Source organism: Lipotes vexillifer, unplaced genomic scaffold (genome assembly GCF_000442215.2).
Source record: "Lipotes vexillifer unplaced genomic scaffold, Lipotes_vexillifer_v1.1 scaffold504, whole genome shotgun sequence".
Lineage (NCBI taxonomy): Eukaryota > Metazoa > Chordata > Mammalia > Artiodactyla > Lipotidae > Lipotes > Lipotes vexillifer.
This window is the reverse complement of record NW_006785225.1, coordinates 3,129-21,118: the sequence shown is the minus strand read 5'-3', so window position 1 is coordinate 21,118 and position 17,990 is coordinate 3,129. Positions and strand designations below refer to the sequence as shown.

General features: G+C 38.4%; 1 protein-coding gene across 1 annotated transcript in view; it reads left to right on the top strand.

The window, feature by feature from the left end:
- The window catches only part of LOC103080219 (nuclear factor of activated T-cells, cytoplasmic 3), a 49,223-nt gene extending 32,072 nt beyond the window's left edge, over window positions 1–17,151 (top strand). The window contains exons 2-3 of the mRNA XM_007457248.1: window positions 13,902–15,036; window positions 16,983–17,151. Of these exons, the coding sequence (XP_007457310.1) occupies window positions 13,902–15,036; window positions 16,983–17,151 (1,304 nt within the window). The remainder of the gene's footprint in view (window positions 1–13,901; window positions 15,037–16,982) is intronic.
- The last annotated feature ends 839 nt before the right edge of the window (window positions 17,152–17,990 follow it).

Here is a 17,990-nt window from a genome sequence, read left to right as displayed (position 1 = left end):
GATCCTTGCCGGGTAGAGTAATCTTGGTTGTAGATTCTTCCCTTTCATCACTTTAAGTATATCATGTGACTCCCTTCTGGCTTGTAGAGTTTCTGCTGAGAAATCAGCTGTTAACCTTATGGGAGTTCCCTTATGTGTTATTTGTCGTTTCTCCCTTGCTGCTTTTAATAATATTTCTTTGTCTTTAATTTTTGCCAATTTGATTACTGTGTGTCTTGGCGTGTTTCTCCTTGTGTTTATCCTGTATGAGACCCTCTGTGCTTCCTGGACTTGGGTGGCTATTTCCTTTCCCATGTTAGGGAAGTTTTCCACTATAATCTCTTCAAATATTTTCTCTGGTCCTTTCTCTCTCTCTTCTCCTTCTGGGACCCCTATAATGCGAATGTTGTTGCGTTTAATGTTGTCCCAGAGGTCTCTTAGGCTGTCTTCATTTCTTTTCATTCTTTTTTCTTTATTCTGTTCCACAGCAGTGAATTCCACCATTCCGTCTTCCAGGTCACTTATCCTTTCTTCTGCCTCAGTTATTCTGCTATTGATTCCTTCTAGTGTAGTTTTCATTTCAGTTATTGTATTGTTCATCTCTGTTTGTTTGTTCTTTAATTCTTCTAGGTCTTTGTTAAACATTTCTTGCATCTTCTCGATCTTTGCCTCCATTCTTTTTCCGAGGTCCTGGATCATCTTCACTATCATTATTCTGAAATCTTTTTCTGGAAGGTTGCCTATCTCCACTTCATTTAGTTGTTTTTCTGGGGTTTTATCTTGTTCCTTCATCTGGTACATAGCCCTCTGCCTTTTCATCTTGTCTGTCTTTCTGTGAATGTGCTTTTTGTTCCACAGGCTGCAGGATTGTAGTTCTTCTTGCTTCTGCTGTCTGCCCTCTGGTGGATGAGGCTATCTAAGTGGCTTGTGTAAGTTTCCTGATGGGAGGGACTAGTGGTGGGTAGAGCTTAGTGTTGCTTTGGTGGGCAGAGCTCAGTAAAACTTTAATCTGCTTGACTGCTGACGGGTGGGGCTGATTTTCCTCCCTGTTGGTTGTTTGGCCTGAGGCAACCCAACACTGGAGCCTACCTGGGCTCTTTGGTGGGGCTAATGACAGACTCTGGGAGGGCTCACGCCAAGGAGTACTTCCCAGAACTTCTGCTTCCAGTGTCCTTTCCCCACGGTGAGCCACAGCCACCCCCCACCTCTGCAGGAGACCCTCCAACACTAGCAGGTAGGTGTGGTTCAGTCTCCCCTGGGGTCACGTCTCCTTCCCCTGAGTCCTGATGCGCACACTACTTTGTGTGTGCCCTCCAAGAGTGGAGTCTCTGTTTCCCCCAGTCCTGTCGAAGTCCTGCAATCAAATCCCACTAGCCTTCAAAGTCTGATTCTCTAGGAATTCCTCCTCCCGTTGCCGGACCCCCAGGTTGGGAAGCCTGACGTGAGGCTCAGAACCTACACTCCAGCGGTATAAGTGTTCTCCAGTCTGTGAGTCACCCACCCAGCAATTATGGGGTTTGATTTTACTGTGATTGCACCCCTCCTACCGTCTCATTGTGGCTTCTCCTTTGTCTTTGGATGTGGGGTATCTTTTATGGTGAGTTCCAGTGTCTTCCTGTTGATGATTGTCCAGCAGCTAGTTGTGATTCTGGTGTTCTCATGAGAGGGAGTGAGAGCATGTCCTTCTCATGTCCATCTTGTCCATCTTGGCTCCTCCTCCAGTAGTATCTTTTGAAGCACAAAAGATTTTAATTTTTATGAAGTCCATTCCATCTAGTTTTTCTTTTGTTGCTCATATTTTTAGTGTCAAATCTAAGAATACATGCCAAATCTGAGGTCATGAAAGTATACACCTATATTTTCTTCTAAAAGTTTTATGGGTCTAGCTCTTATATTTAGGTCATTGATCCATTTTGAGTTAATTTTTGTGTATCATGTGAGGTGGGGTTAAACTTCATTCTTTTGTATGTGGTTATTCAGTTGTCCCAGCACCATTTGTTGAAGGGACTGTTCTTTCTGCATTGAGTTGTCTTAGCACCTTTGTCACAAATCACTTGGCCAGATGCTCAACACACTAATTATTAGAGAAATGCAAATCAAAACTACAGTGAGGTATCACCTCACAGTGGTTAGAATGGCCATCATCAAAAAGTCTACAAATAATAAATGCTGGAGAGGGTGTGGAAAAAAGGGAACTCTCCTACACTCTTGGTGGGAATGTAAATTGGTGCAGCCACTATGGAGAACAGTATGGAGGTTCCTTAAAAAATTTAAAATAGAGTTACCATATGATCTAGCAATCTCACTCCTGGGCATATATCCAGAAAAGACGAAAACTCTAATTCAAGAAGATACATGCACCGCAGTGTTCATAGTAACTCTATTTACAGTAGCCAAGACATGGAAGCTACCTAAATGTCCATCGACAGAAGAGTGGATGAAGAAGATGTGGTGTGTATACATGTGTATGTATGTGTGTGTGTGTGTGTATATATATATATATATATATATATATATATATATACACACACACACACACATACATGTATACACACACACACACATACAATGGAATGGTACTCAGCTATAAAAAAAGAATGAAATAATGCTATTTGCAGCAACATGGATGGACCTAGAGATTATCATATTAAGTGAAGTAGTAAGACAGAAAGACAAGTATCATGTGATATCACTTATATGTGGAATCTAAAAAAATGATACAGATCAACTTATTTACAAAACAAATAGAATCACAGGCATAGAAAACAAATGTATGGTTACCAAAGGGGAAAAGGGTGGAGAGGCATAAATTAGGAGTTTGGGATTAACAGATAGACGCTACTATGTAAAAAAATAGATAAACAATAAGAACCTACTATATAGCACAGGGAACTATATTCAATATCTTGTAATAACCTATAATGGAAAAAAATCTGAAAAAGAATAGATATATATATAAGTATAACTGAATCATTTTGCTGTACACCTGAAACTAACACAACATTTTAAATCAACTATACTTCAGTTTTAAAAAAAGGAAAAAAAATAAATTGGCCATATATTATGCTAAGTGAAATACGTCAGACAGAGAAAGACAAATGCTATATAATGTCACTTACATGTGGAATCTAAAATATATTGGGTTGGCCAAAAAGTTCGTTTCGGTTTTCTGTAAGATGTTATGGAACAACCCGAACGAATTTTTTGGGCAACCCAATACAACAAACTAGTGAATATAACAAAAAAGAAGCAAACTCTCAGATATAGAGAACACGCTGGTGGTTACCAGTGGGCCGGAGTGGGGGCAGTATGGGGATGGAGGAGTGGGAGGTTAAAAGTATTGGGTGTAAGATAAGTTACAAGAATGTATTATACAATATGAGGAATATAGCCAATATTTTGTAATAACTGTAAATGGACTGTAACCTTTAAAAATGGTATTAAAAAAATCAATTGTCCATAGATGTTTTGGGTTTATTTCTGGACTCTCAGTTCTGTTTGTTCCATTAGTTTATATGTCTTTCCTTGTGCAAGTACCACACTGTTCTGATTACTGTCGTTTCGTAGTAAGTTTTGAATTGTGAAGTATGAGTCCTCCTGCTTCGTTTTCCATTTTCAATATTCTTTTGGCTGTTCTAGGCCCCTTTCAGTTATGTATAAATTTGAGGATTGGTCTTTCCATTTATGCAGAAAAAGCTGTTGAAATTTTGGTAGAGATTGTATTGACTCTGTATATTGCTTTGTGGAGTATTGCAGTGTTAACAATATTAAAGTCTTCAAATTCTTGAACAAGGGAAGTCTCTTACCATTTATTTAGGTTTTCTTTTATTTCTTTCAGCAAAATTTTTTAGTTTTTATTGTGCAGATATTTTTGGTTAAATTTATTCCTAAGTATTATATTCTTTTGGAGGCAATTGTAAATAGAATTTTCTTAGTTTCCTTTTTCGATTGTTCATTGCAGCATATAGAAGCACAACTGAATTTCATGTGTTAATCTTCTACCCTGCAACTTTCCTGAATTTGTTTAGTAGCTCTAGTTGCGTTTTGTGGATTCTGTGAGATTTTCTGTATATAGAATCATGTCATCAGCAGATAGAGATAGTTTTACCTCTTCCTTTCTGAATTGGATGCTTTCTATTTCTTTTTTTTTTTTTTTTTTCCTTTTCTTCTTTGCCACTGTTGTGGCCTCTCCCGTTGCGGAGCACAGGCTCCGGACACGCAGGCTCAGCGGCCATGGCTCACGGGCCCAGCTGCTCTGCGGCATGTGGGATCTTCCCGGCCCTGGGCACGAACCCTGCATTGGCAGGCGGACTTTCAACCACTGCGCAACCAGGGAAGCCCCTTTCTGTTTCTTTTTATTGCCTAATTGCTGGCTAGGAGTTTCCAGTATAATGTTGAATAGCAGTGGTGAAAGCAGGCGTCTTTGTCTTGTTCCTGATTTGGGTGCGGGGGAAGCCTTCTGTTTTTCATCATTAAGTATGATGTTAGCTGTGGGTTTTTCATAAACACCCTTGATCATTTTAAGGACTTCCCTTCTATTCCTAGTTTGCTGAGTTTTTTTTCATCATGATAGGGTATTGAATTCTGTCAAATACCTTTTCTGTGTTAATTCAGATGATTGTGTGGTTTTTTCTTTCATTCTGGTAATGTGGTAATTGATTTTTGTATGTTGACCCACCCGTACATTCCTGGGATAAATTCCATTTGGTCCTTATAATGTGGTATTAGATTTGGTTAGTATTTTGTTGAGAATTTTTCCATCTATATTTATAAGAGGTATTGGTCTGTAGTTTTCTTGTGGTGTTTTTGTCTTGTTTTGGTATCAGGGTAAAACTGGGCTTCTTCTGTTTTTTGGAAGAGTTTGAGGATTGCTGTTAATTCTTATCTAAATGTTTGGTAGAAGCCATGTTGTCCTGGACTTCTTTTGTTGGGAGATTTTTTGGCTTCTCATTCAATCTCTTTACTTGATATAGGTCTCTTGAGATTTTCGGTTTCTTCTGAGTTGTTATTGGTAATTTTTGTGTTTGTAAGAATTTGCCCATATCTTGTAGATTGTCTAAGTTGGTGGTATGCAGTTGTTCATAGTATTCTCGTACATATTTCTACCAATACCAGTTATAACACATCCTAACAGAGTACACTTAGGTTGTACTAAACTATTTTCTCAACTTTGAAAATATTCTTGCCTGAAGTTGTTCAATGCAAACTATTCATAGAAGGCTAATTTTTCAGTTTAAACTCTGCATTGAGTCTTCAAGTAAATAATAATTAAGTAAAATCGGTAACATTTGGTTACACAGCAGGAGCCAAGGAAAACCTTGAAACCTTTTGTCTTGTTTTGTAATTGCCTCTTGATGTTGCTACCAGTGTCCTCAATTTTTCAACCAACCATCCTTGCTGATAGTCTTTACTAGTTTATTTTCTCTGAAGTTTCTTCAGTTGCTGCAGTCAGACACAATTTAAGTAAATCACCATTAGTAAGTGGCTTTCTTTGCTTGCCTAACAGACGAGCCATTCAAAAACTTTCTTTGGTTGCAGCCTCATTTTAATTTTTTCTTCTTCTGAAGAAATCCTGCTGTGATAAGGTATTCTGTTTTTTCTCATTTTTTCTCTTGTTTTCCTGTTAGTTGGGAGTATTGTGATGAATGTTTACTGGTAATGCTGATGTATAAGGTATTCTTATAGCACAACCATAATGTTATTGCACAATAAACATAATTCTTTGCCATCTAATTTGATAAGAAGATAACTCACACTCTACTGTGCCTTAAAAGCATGGCATTCAATTTGAAGTCCACTTTTCTCTTTCCTGTTTTTTAGTGATAGGTATGTACCAGTAAGTTTTAAAAAATGTTGCAATACATCAATATGCTTTGCACTCAGAATGCACATAGAACTGTGTCACTGCAGTTTGTTAGTGCACCAAGTAACAGTGGGAAGCATTATCTCTCACAGCTACTCAGCTCTACTTTTGTTCCATGAAAGTAACCATAGGTTGTATATAAATGAATGAGCATGGCTATATTCCAATAAAACTTCATTTGTGGATACCAGAATTTGAATTTCACATTATTTTGTGTCATTAAACAGTACTATTTTAATTTTTTCCAACCATTTTAAAACCGTTCTTAGGTTGTAGCCTGTGCAGAAACAGGTGGTAGGCCAGGTTTGGCCTGTGGGCTAAATTTTACCAACCCCTGCTTTACAGTTTAAGCAAATACATTTGTAGGCAACCTGTGTTGCCCCGATTACTGCATGCTTGCCTGGGGCCCCCTGGTGGCTGAAGGGGGCAAATACGTCTCGAGATGGTCAAATTACTGAAGCACCATGAATTTGAGAATTCTAGAGTTGGAAATCTAGATGTAGAACTGTTTATCATAGTGAGATTGTAGTAGCCGCTCATATCATTTCCAGAGCTTGGACTTTGGTGACGTTTCGGAAAAAGATAAAACAGTACTCCCCCAAATTTTGCATGCAAATCTCTGCAATGCTTTAAGACATCATTCTGATATAGAATGTTTCTTCATCTACAGTTTACTTGGGGGAAGGGTGTGGATTTCAGCATTATTCAACACAAAATGGCATTGGTACAATAATTACATTTTAATGAAACTATATCTTCCAAGGGTGACTTTCTTCCCTTCTCCCCCACCCTTTTTTTTCCCCCCTCAAAGGGTTGAAGTTTAATACATTGATAATTTTTGCTACTTTATCAAGTATATTTCTTTTCTTTTTTTGCGGTACGTGGGCTTCTCACTGTTGTGGCCTCTCCCGTTGCGGAGCACAGGCTCCGGACGCGCAGGCTCAGCTGCCATGGCTCACGGGCCTAGCCGCTCCGCGGCATGTGGGATCTTCTCGGACCGGGGCACAAATCCGTGTCCCCTGTATCGGCAGGCGGACTCTCAACCACTGTGCCACCAGGGAAGCCCATCAGATACCTTTCTTTTTTAAAAAAATGAATTAATTAATTTTGGGCTGCGTTGGATCTTCATTGCTGTGTGCAGGTTTTTCTCTAGTTGCAGCGAGTGGGGGCTATCCTTCGTTGCAGCGCATGAGCTTCTCATTGCGGTGGCTTCTCCTGTTGTGGAGCACGGGCCCTAGGCGCGTGGGCTTCAGTAGTTGTGGGCTCAGTAGTTGTGGTTCGCAGGCTCTAGAACTCAGGCTCAGTAGTTGTGGTGCACTGGCTTAGTTGCTCTGAGACATGTGGGATCTTCCCGGACCAGGGCTCAAACCCGTGTCCCCTGTGTTGGCAGGTAGAGTCTTAACCTCTGCACCACCAGGGAAGTTCCTATCAAGTACATTTCTAACTAAAATTGGATTTTTTTTTTAACTACAAAAGTATGGTGGTGAATAATTCAGTGACAGTTTGTATAGTTGGGTGCTGCTGTCTTGCTTTGAACCAAGGTGCCAGCAGTTTTTTATATTTTTGTTTTTTTAATTTTAGTAAACTATACATAGCATAAAATCTAACATCTTTACCATTTATAAGTGTATAGTTTAGTGGAATTAAGTATAGTCCCATTTTTGTGCATCTACAGGGGTGAGTTTTTTAATCTGCCATTTTAAACTTTTTTTATATATATAAATTTATTTTATTTTATTTTTTATTTATTTTTGGCTGTGTTGGGTCTTCGTTGCAGTGCGCGGGCTTTCTCTAGTTGTGGTGAGCAGGAGTTACTCTTCGTTGCAGTGCGCGGGCTTCTCATTGCAGTGGCTTCTCTTGTTGCAGGGCGCAGGCTCTATGTGCACGGGCTTCAGTAGTTGTGGTTCACAGGCTCTAGAGCACAGGGTCAGTAGCTGTGGCACATGGGCTTAGTTGCTCCGTGGCATGTGGGATCTTCCCGGAGCAGGGCTCGAACCCGTGTCCCCTGCATTGGCAGGCGGATTCTTAACCAGTGCGCCACCAGGGAAGTCCCCATTTTAAACTCTTGATCCAAAAAATGAAACCCTCCTGTTCTGGTCAATCCCAGATTTGCTATATATTTCTGAATGAAATTATCCTCAAATATAATAGAGATCGTGCATTTCCTTCTTAAAACTTGGATGGTTTATATTATCCTTAGAATAAAATTTAAACTCCTTACCATGATCCTTCTAGGTTTTTGCTTCTTTCAGTTTTCCCCCTTCAGTTGTTAACTGTTGCCATAGTTGACCTTTCGCTTCCTCAAAGAAGCCAAGGTCTTATGTGACTCAGTGTTTGCTTATACTGTCCCCCTGTGTTGGAGCTCTTATATGCATGCCTCTCCACCCCCACCTCCCTTTTCTTTGCTTGCTGGTTCCTATGCTACCTTCTCAGAAAGGCCATCCCTGTACTCTCTTTAAAATAGGTTCCTTCTTTAGTCTCTTTCCCACCACTTAGTAATACTTACAATTTTTAATTTTTGTTTTTGTCTATCTCCTCTGAGACTGTACACTCCATGAGGGCAAGGACCATGCACGTCTTATTTATACCTAGCATCTAAAACAATTCCTAGAAAATACTAATCACGTTATAAATAGTTGTTGAATGGATGAACACTTTCTTCACTTGGATTCTTTTTTTTTTTTCATTTTTTTTTCACTTGGATTCTGGTATGCCACACTTTTGGTTCTTCCATTTCACTGTCTCTTCTCCTTTCTTATCCATTCTTTTTTGTCTCCCTGTCACTAAAGTTTGGAATCCTCTATGCCTCGGTTGCCTGCTTTCTTCTTCTTTTTTTAATAGATCTTTATTGGAGTATAATTGCTTCACAATACTGTATTAGTTCCTGTTGTACACCAAAGTGAATCAGCTATATGCATACATATATCCCCTCCCTCTTGAGCCTCCCTCCCATCCTCTCTATCCCATCCCTCTGGGTCATCGCAAAGCACTGAGCTGATCTCCCTGTGGCCTGCTTTCTTCTATATCTATCTCTATCTAAACTCACTCCCTAGTCATCTCTTGTGGTCTTATGGCTTCAAATATTATCTATACATTCATAAAACTCCCAAGTTTACATGGCCAGGCTGAGACTTTTTTTTTTTTTTTTTAGGCCGCGCCATGTGGCATGCAGGATCTTAGCTCCCAGCCAGGGATCGAACCCGTGCCTCCTGCATTGGGAGTGTGGAGTCTTAACCACTGGACTGCCAGGGAAGTCCCCAGGCTGAGACTTTTTAATGTAACTATCTACTTGATATCTCTACTTGGAAAGTTTATTGGAATCTCACATTTAATATGTACAAAGTAAAGTTTTTTTATTTCATATCTCTCAACTCTTTCTCATTGTCTCCTTCATTTCAGTAATTAGAAGTACTGTTCTTGTAATAGTTCCGGCCCAAAACCTTGGTGTCATCTTTGAGTCCCCTCTTTCTCCCATTTAATTCATCAGCGAGTTCTGACAGCTCTACCATAATTTAAAAAAAAAACAAAACTCACTTCTTAATGTTTCTTCTACTTTTACAACCCACCACCTCCTGGGTCCTTATGCTCCATTATTTGGCACCTGGCTTATAACAAGTCTCTTAAATGTATATCAGATTTTATATATATATATATATATATATATCAGATCATGACACTGCTTTGCTTACTACCCTCCAGTGGTTTCTCATCTTGTAATAAAAACCAGTCATTCTACTGGTTTGTGAGGCCTTACTTGAGTAGCCAGTGGCCCCACCCCCCACCAAGCCCTTATCATTTTATCTCCTCACTCTCTTCCCACTAGCCTTCTTTCTTTTTCTCATAAACTCCAAAAATACTCCGTTCTCAGGCCTTTTGCACTCACTATTTCCTATACCCACAATATTCTTCCCCTAGATCTCTTTATAGCTCATTCCTCATATCCTTTCAGTATCTCCTCAAACATTGGAGAAAGAGCCCTTTTCTGACCTATCTAAATTAACTTCCCCTCTTCCCTACTCCATTCTCCTTACTCTATTTTATTTTTCCTTATAGCAAATATCACCACCTGACATTTTACTAGAATATAAGTTCTAAGAGGATGGGGACTTTACTCATATGTAAAGCTTACTCATGTTTTCAGTGTCTACAACATGCCTGCTATATAGTAGCTACTCAGAAAATATTTATTAAATGAATGATCACATTGCTTGTGGTTTTAGGGCAAAATACACATATATGGTTGAAAAGTGAATAGGACAAAGTTAGCACCTGCGAAATGGCAAAATGGGAATACAGAAAGAAACTGGTTAATGACTTTGTTGAACTGAAGAAATAACACCTACACTGGAGATGTTCTACCTTTGGACCTGGTGTTATTGTTGGATGAAAAATACTGCCCCTCCCCCTCAGCTACTTTGAGTTCAGTTTTCTGTTCTTTGCAGCCTACAAACATATTTCATACAGAACCATTTTAGTCCTAAATTACACTAAATTTTAAAATAACCTCTTGGTTGAAGAAACTGTCTTATGTCCCTCCAATGTTGCAAATTAAAACAAGTCTTCTGAAACAAATGTCTGTGTAATAGGAGTGCTAAAAATGTGTGTGTCCTGTCATCTAGTAACTCTGCCCTTAATTTATCCTTGAAGACTACTTCAAAAGAAGATAAAAAGCTATAGGTATAGAGATGTCAATGCTACATTATTTATAAGAGTAAAAAGTAGGAAATAACTATGATCATTGACTTTTGACATTTTATATGGCCTTGAAAATTGTTTAGAAACTTTATAAAGCCCAATAGAATATGAAAAAATTGAAAGACCAAGTTGTATGTTAAATAGGCAAAACAAATCTAGACTGTTAGAAGTCAATATAGTGGTTACTTTTTTGGGAGAGGTAATAACTTGGAAGGGAGCCAAAGGGGGACTTGTGAGATGTTCTTTTTTTTTTTGAAGTATAGTTGATTTACAGTGTTGTATTAGTTTCTGGTGTACAGCAAAGAGATTCAGATATGTATGTATGTGTGTGTGTATATATATATATATATATATATATATATATATATTCTTTTTCAGATTCGTTTCCATTATAGTTTATTACAGGATATTGACTATAACTTCCTGTGCCATACAGTAGGACCTTGTTGTTTATCTACTTTTTATATAGTAGTTTCTATCTGCTAATCCCAAACTCCTAATTTATCCCTCCTCCTGTGTTCTTTTTTTTAAAGGGAGCTATTACAGGGTGTGTATGTTTGTGACAGCTTACCCAAACTATATACTTAGGATATGTGTACTTTTGTGTATGTACCTTATCCTTTAATAAAAGGTTTTAAAAAAACCCAAAACTGTTATGGTCACAACTGTATAAAATATATACCCATGTAGACCAGGACATACATGAAAATGTTAAATGTGAGGTGATAGCACTTGTTTACAATTTCTTTGATGATTTTCTTATAGTCAGATAAACAAATTTTTTAACTTTTAAAAAATACTTTTAATTGTGAAAAATATACATATTATGTTCATTATATATTTATTACAGCTTTCTTGAGATATAGTTTACATACTGTACAATTCACCCATTTAGAGTTTACAATTTAGTGGTTTTTAGTTTATTCACAGAATAGTGCAACCATTACCACAGTCACTGTTACAACATTTTCATCACCCCAGAAAGAAACCCAACACCCATTAGTAGTCACTCCCCATTTTCCCCCAAACCTCTTCATTTTGTTGTTTATTTTTAAAATAAATTTATTTATTTTTGTATTTTTGGCTGTGTTGGGTCTTCTTTGCTGTCCACAGGCTTTCTACTCTTCATTGTGGTGCATGGGCTTCTCATTGCGATGGCTTCTCTTGTTGCGGAGCACGGGCTCTAGGCGTGCGGGCTTCTGTAGTTGCAGCATGCAGCCTTGGTAGTTGTGGCTCACGGGCTTGGTTGCTCCATGGCATGTGGGATCTTCCCGGACCAGGGCTCGAACCTGTGTCCCCTGCATTGGCAGGCAGATTCTTAACCGCTGTGCCACCAGTGAAGTCCTTGTTGTTTATTTTTAATAGCTTTTCCCTTCAGCTTTTTTTCCCCTTTTCTTCAATAAATTTATTCACTTGTTTTTATTTTTGGCTGTCTTGGGGTTTTCGTTGCTGCGCGTGGGCTTTCTCTAGTTGCAGCGAGCGGGAACTACTCTTCATTGCAGTACACAGGCTTCTCATTGCGCTGGTTTCTCTTGTGGAGCACGGGCTCCAGGCAGGCAGGCTTCAGTAGTTGCGGCATGCGGGCTCAGTAGTTGTGGCTCGTGGGCTCTCTAGAGCGCAGGCTCAGTAGTTGTGGCGCACAGGCTTAGTTGCTCCACAGCATGTGGGAATTTCCCAGACCAGGGCTTGAACCCATGTCCCCTGCATTGGCAGGCGGATTCCACTGCGCCACCAGGGAAGCCCCCTTCAGCTTTTTATCTAAGTCACAGATGGGTTTTCTTCTTTGGAGTTCTGATTTCCTTCTTCTCTTGATTCAGGTTGAGAGAGTGGAGTGAGTGGTATACTTAGAAAGGTGTTTCAATTTATTAGGAAATATTTCAGAATTAAAAAAAAATAAGGTATGTATTGGGTTCTTGCTAAATATTAGTCATTGTGTTAGGTTGCTTGCCTTAAAATGGTCCTGTGCATTTCAGGTAATACTCTACTCACAGCCTTCCAGTTTTATAGAAAAAAGTGCCTCAGAAAACTGAGGTTCAAGCAGGTTAAGTAACTTGTCCATGTTCACACAGTGGTGGAAAGGCAGAGCCAGGGTTTAAACCTAGGGGTTTTGTTTTGTTGTTTTAATATATGTAAGAACTTTACTGAGTATGTTCACTAACCACAGAACATCTTAAAAGCTCCCAAATCTAGGACTTATGGAGGTAGTTAAATTATAGGATGCTGGCTAATGACAACACCAAGAGTCTAAAGACATGTGTTTGTTATTTTCCACTGGTACTTATGTAATTAAATAATGTGATCTACTTGAGTACTTTTGAGAAGAGGCTACAGATTCGTGCTTCTCTTTATTGTATCTATGAACAGTTTTGTCTTTGGTTTCCCAGTGATGATCTCTTTGGAAAAAGTGAAGGTGTTCAACCAGCACCTTGTATGAGGGGTTAGTACTACTTCTGCCTCTGTGAAAATGGAAAATAATCGCTCCTTCCTAAAAGTGAAGCTGCAAAAATACCCTTATTGCTGCAGGCGCACTCAGTAGGTAATTTGGCAGGACTTGTTTAGTGTTAAATACTCTAGCAAGGGGTACATTTTAAAAGTTCTGCCTTTATGAGGATTACTTTAACAATTAATCAATAGTTAAAAGCCCTGTTGAGTTATTTTCTAGTTGAGGTGAAGGATCCAGTGGGGTCATGTGTCTTTTGTAACCTGGTTTGCCATGACCAAAGATATGAATTCTTGATGGTGTGACTGTGAAGGGAAGAACTCATTCTGTTCATCATAAACATTTCCTGAATTTTATTGCAAGGAAACTGAGGCCTTGGAGAGATTAAAATATGTGACTAAGCTCACAACTAATGGCAGAGGTAGGCTAGTGTCTAGGTCTCCTGAATATCAGTCTGTAATATTTTGCATTAATAAACTAGTGTGTATACTTATAATTAAAAACCTTTCAAAGACTCTGCTTTATCCTTTACTCCATTTTAACCTGCAGACCCCAGATGAGGCTGAATTTATATGATCATACCATTACATAATTCTGTGAGTATTTTTTAGAATTATGGATATGACTATTTCTTTTATAAAAGCATTTATTTTCAGATTCTTATTTTAGAAAATACGGAAATACAGAAAAAGAGAAAAAATTAAATATGTGATAATTATGTATATCTGCAGAAATAATCAGATACATTAAAACACACACACAGATACACCACTCTTCAGTGGAGCTAATGTACATTTTATGTCCCACTTTCTTCCTCTCAAGATTATTATTATTTACGTTCTCATCTAGTAATTTATACATCTAAGATTTCTAATTTCTTGTTTTGTTAATTTTTTTCTTTTTTGCTCCCCCCAACCCCCATAGATCTTGAGCCAGATGATTGTGCATCCATTTACATCTTTAATGTAGATCCACCTCCATCTACTTTAAACTCACCACTTTGCTTACCACATCATGGATTACCGTCTCACTCTTCTGTTTTGTCATCATCGTTTCAGCTCCAAGGTCACAAAAACTATGAAGGAACTTGTGAAATTCCTGAATCTAAATACAGCCCATTAGGTGGTCCCAAACCCTTTGAGTGCCCAAGTATTCAAATTACATCCATCTCTCCTAACTGTCATCAAGAAATTGATACTCATGAAGATGACCTACACATAAATGACCCAGAAAGGGAATATTTGGAAAGGCCTTCTAGAGATCATCTCTATCTTCCTCTTGAGCCATCCTACCGGGAGTCTTCCCTTAGTCCTAGTCCTGCCAGCAGTATCTCTTCTAGGAGCTGGTTCTCAGATGCGTCTTCTTGTGAATCTCTTTCACATATTTATGATGATGTGGATTCGGAGTTGAATGAAGCTGCTGCCCGATTTACTCTCGGATCCCCTCTGACTTCTCCTGGTGGCTCCCCAGGAGGCTGCCCTGGAGAAGAGTCCTGGAATCAACAGTATGGACTTGGACACTCCTTGTCACCTAGGCAATCTCCTTGCCACTCTCCTAGATCTAGTGTCACTGATGAGAATTGGCTGAGCCCCAGGCCAGCCTCAGGACCCTCATCAAGGCCTACTTCCCCTTGTGGGAAACGGCGGCACTCTAGTGCTGAGGTTTGTTATGCTGGGTCCCTTTCGCCTCATCACTCACCTGTTCCTTCTCCTGGTCACTCCCCCAGGGGAAGTGTAACAGAAGATACCTGGCTCAATGCTTCTGTCCAGGGTGGATCAGGCCTTGGCCCTGCACTTTTTCCATTTCACTACTGTGTAGAGACTGATATTCCTCTGAAAACAAGGAAGACTTCTGAAGATCAAGCTACCGTACTACCAGGAAAATTAGAGCTCTGTTCAGATGACCAAGGGAATCTTTCACCATCCCGGGAAACTTCAATAGATGATGGCCTTGGATCTCAGTATCCTTTAAAGAAAGATTCATCTGGTGACCAATTTCTTTCAGTTCCTTCACCCTTTACCTGGAGCAAACCAAAGCCTGGTCACACCCCTATATTTCGGTGAGTTGATGGAAATAGATGATGGTCATTTTTCATGTTTATGTGTTATTAGTGGCATGTAACTACATTATCTGTATAGAATTATTTGACCGTTTTTCTTCCTCCTCCTTTTTTTTCTTCAGTTTCTTCCAGACAAAGTCCACATTTATTTTCCTTTTAGTCTTAAAAGTGTCTTTAGATAGGCTAAAGTTATAATTTTAAAAGTGTATAATGAATTGTAGATAATAGCAAATTAATTACATTTAAGAATCCCTAGAATGAATTTTCTTATCCACAAAAGCTTCTTGTAAAAGATTGATTATAGTATAAATTAAATTACTAATAAAACCACTTAAGGGGCTTCCCTGGTGGCGCAGTGATTGGGAGTCCGCCTGCCGATGCAGGGGACACGGGTTCGTGCCCCGGTCTGGGAGGATCCCACATGCCGCGGAGCGGCTGGGCCCGTGAGCCATGGCTGCTGAGCCTGCGCGTCCGGAGCCTGTGCTCCGCGGCGGGAGAGGCCACAACAGTGAGATACCCGTGTACTGCAAAAAAAAAAAAAGAAAAAACACTTGGGAATAGGCTTTTTATATTTTTAAGAACTCAATATACAAGTGAAATTTGCTTTTTATATTTGTAGCAAGTGGTTTTTCCCATAATTTTTTTTGTCTTTTCACTTTATAAGTTTGTGATTTTTTTTTGTTGTTGTTGTAGAGGAATTTTAAATTTTATATATTCAAGTTTGTCTTTTCCTTCACAGCTTTTGGATTTTATGTTATATTTGAAAGCCTACCCCACTCTAAAGTAACTACAAATAAAAAAATCTAACTTTCACGAGTTTCTAACAAAATTTTTATGTATAATTTTTATAATATATATACATAACATATGTAGTATTTGCATTTATAAATTTTATATACATATATATATGTATATATATATATATGTATGTATATAATTTTTTTGTTTTTTGAATTGTGAGTCCGGCTAAGGACTGGAGTGAAGACTGTTGTAATGACTTTATTTTCTGAATGGCTTATCAGTTACCACAATGCCATTTATAGAATCAATCTAGTCTATAATTGATTAGAAAAGACAACTTACCACGTATTAAATCCCCACATGGAGGTGGGTCTGTTTACTTTTTTTAAAAATGGTTTTTTGTTGGTATGAATGTTTATTTCTGGATCTAGATCTTTAGAAAAATATAATGTGGAATTATGGTATTGAAGATTCCTTTGAGCCCATCACTTTGCATCTGAAAATTGTCTTAATCTTTTTAAGGGTTTGCTTGAACAAGTGCAGAAACTCGCTGAGAGTTGATGAAGTTGAGTTGTTGCTTCAGACTAATAAAAATTAATACCTTTGAGCTTCAGAGTAGCTGGTAAAGCTAGGCTGAGGACATTCAAGGAAGTAATGAAATGCTTTAGGAATTTACTGTAGGCATGATAGCATTTCAAAGGTAGAAGAGACCTTTAAAGTCCCATTTCACCAATTGTTAAGAAGATACTACTTTCTAATACAAATCATTCTAGGTTTGGGTCCATTAATATTTGACCTGTGGACATAGAAGTTGTTTCTTTTCTAATGCCATATTTTCAATGCTAATATATCTAAATGAACCTCTCCCCTTTAAGCTGTTTAAATTTTGATTGTTTTTGTAATTATATACACATATTTGAGAAAGTTACAGTTTATGAAATGTTAGAATTTATCCTTTTAAAAAGTATATATACGAAACTAAAAAGTAGATAAAATTGATTTTATTCTTCAGGTTAAAGAATTATTTCTTAAACACCAACCATATCCAGTGTTATAACTTATTAAGTGATGTTTTGTTTTTTTTATTTTATTTTTTGAATAGTTTGCTTCAATGATCATGGGAAGAAATGTTGGTGCAAGTAATTTGAATCATTGCTTGACAATACTAGTGTGGTGAAATGCATCTTTGTGTGTTTTGTATATAGCACGTCTTCATTACCTCCACTAGACTGGCCTTTACCAACTCATTTTGGGCAATATGAACTGAAAATAGAAGTGCAACCTAAAACTCATCATCGAGCCCATTATGAAACTGAAGGTAGCCGAGGAGCAGTGAAAGCATCTACTGGGGGACATCCTGTTGTGAAGGTATGAGATTTTGGGGGTGTTTCTGCAGATACCATACATCTGTTAATGATACGGTCTATTCAGTCAGGTACTGCTGAGCCCGAAGAGAGAAAATTTTCAAACCTAGAAAGCTTACATTGAGGTTTTGTGTCCTTGTTGATATAGCAGCACTTCCGCATTGAGGTGTTGTTTTTTGGCTAGGCTAAAAGATATTCTTCCTGGGCTGACTCTCCAGCTGGTGAAACTCTGGGAAAAGATTATAATGGTCAAATAGTTGTTTTTCTGATTTAAAAAAGAAAAAATTGTGTCATGTTTATAAATACAGTACATGCTTGTTTAAAGTCCAAATAATACAGAAAAGTAGAAAGAATAAAGCAACAAAATACCTAAAATCTAACCCCCTCAGAAATAAGCAGTTGTTAACATTTGATTAACATTCTAGATAATTCTCTATGTGTATGTTTAGTGGAAGACTAGATGGCTGACTAGAAAAATGAATGGACTATTTTTAAGGATAGGATTATGTTGAACATCTTTGTAATTAAATTAATTTTTATTTGAATTTATTAGAAGAAAATACAACTAAAGTGAAATTATAATTATATAATATTTGAGTGTATAAAATATAATATGGGGCTTCCCTGGTGGCGCAGTGGTTGAGAGTCCGCCTGCCGATGCAGGAGACACGGGTTCGTGCACCAGTCTGGGAAGATCCCACATGCCGCGGAGTGGCTGGGCCCGTGAGCCGTGGCCGCTGAGCCTGCGCGTCCGGAGCCTGTGCTCCGCAACGGGAGAGGCCACAGCAGTGAGAGGCCCGCGTACCGCAAAAAAAAAAAAAAATATATATATATATAATATGTAAGTTT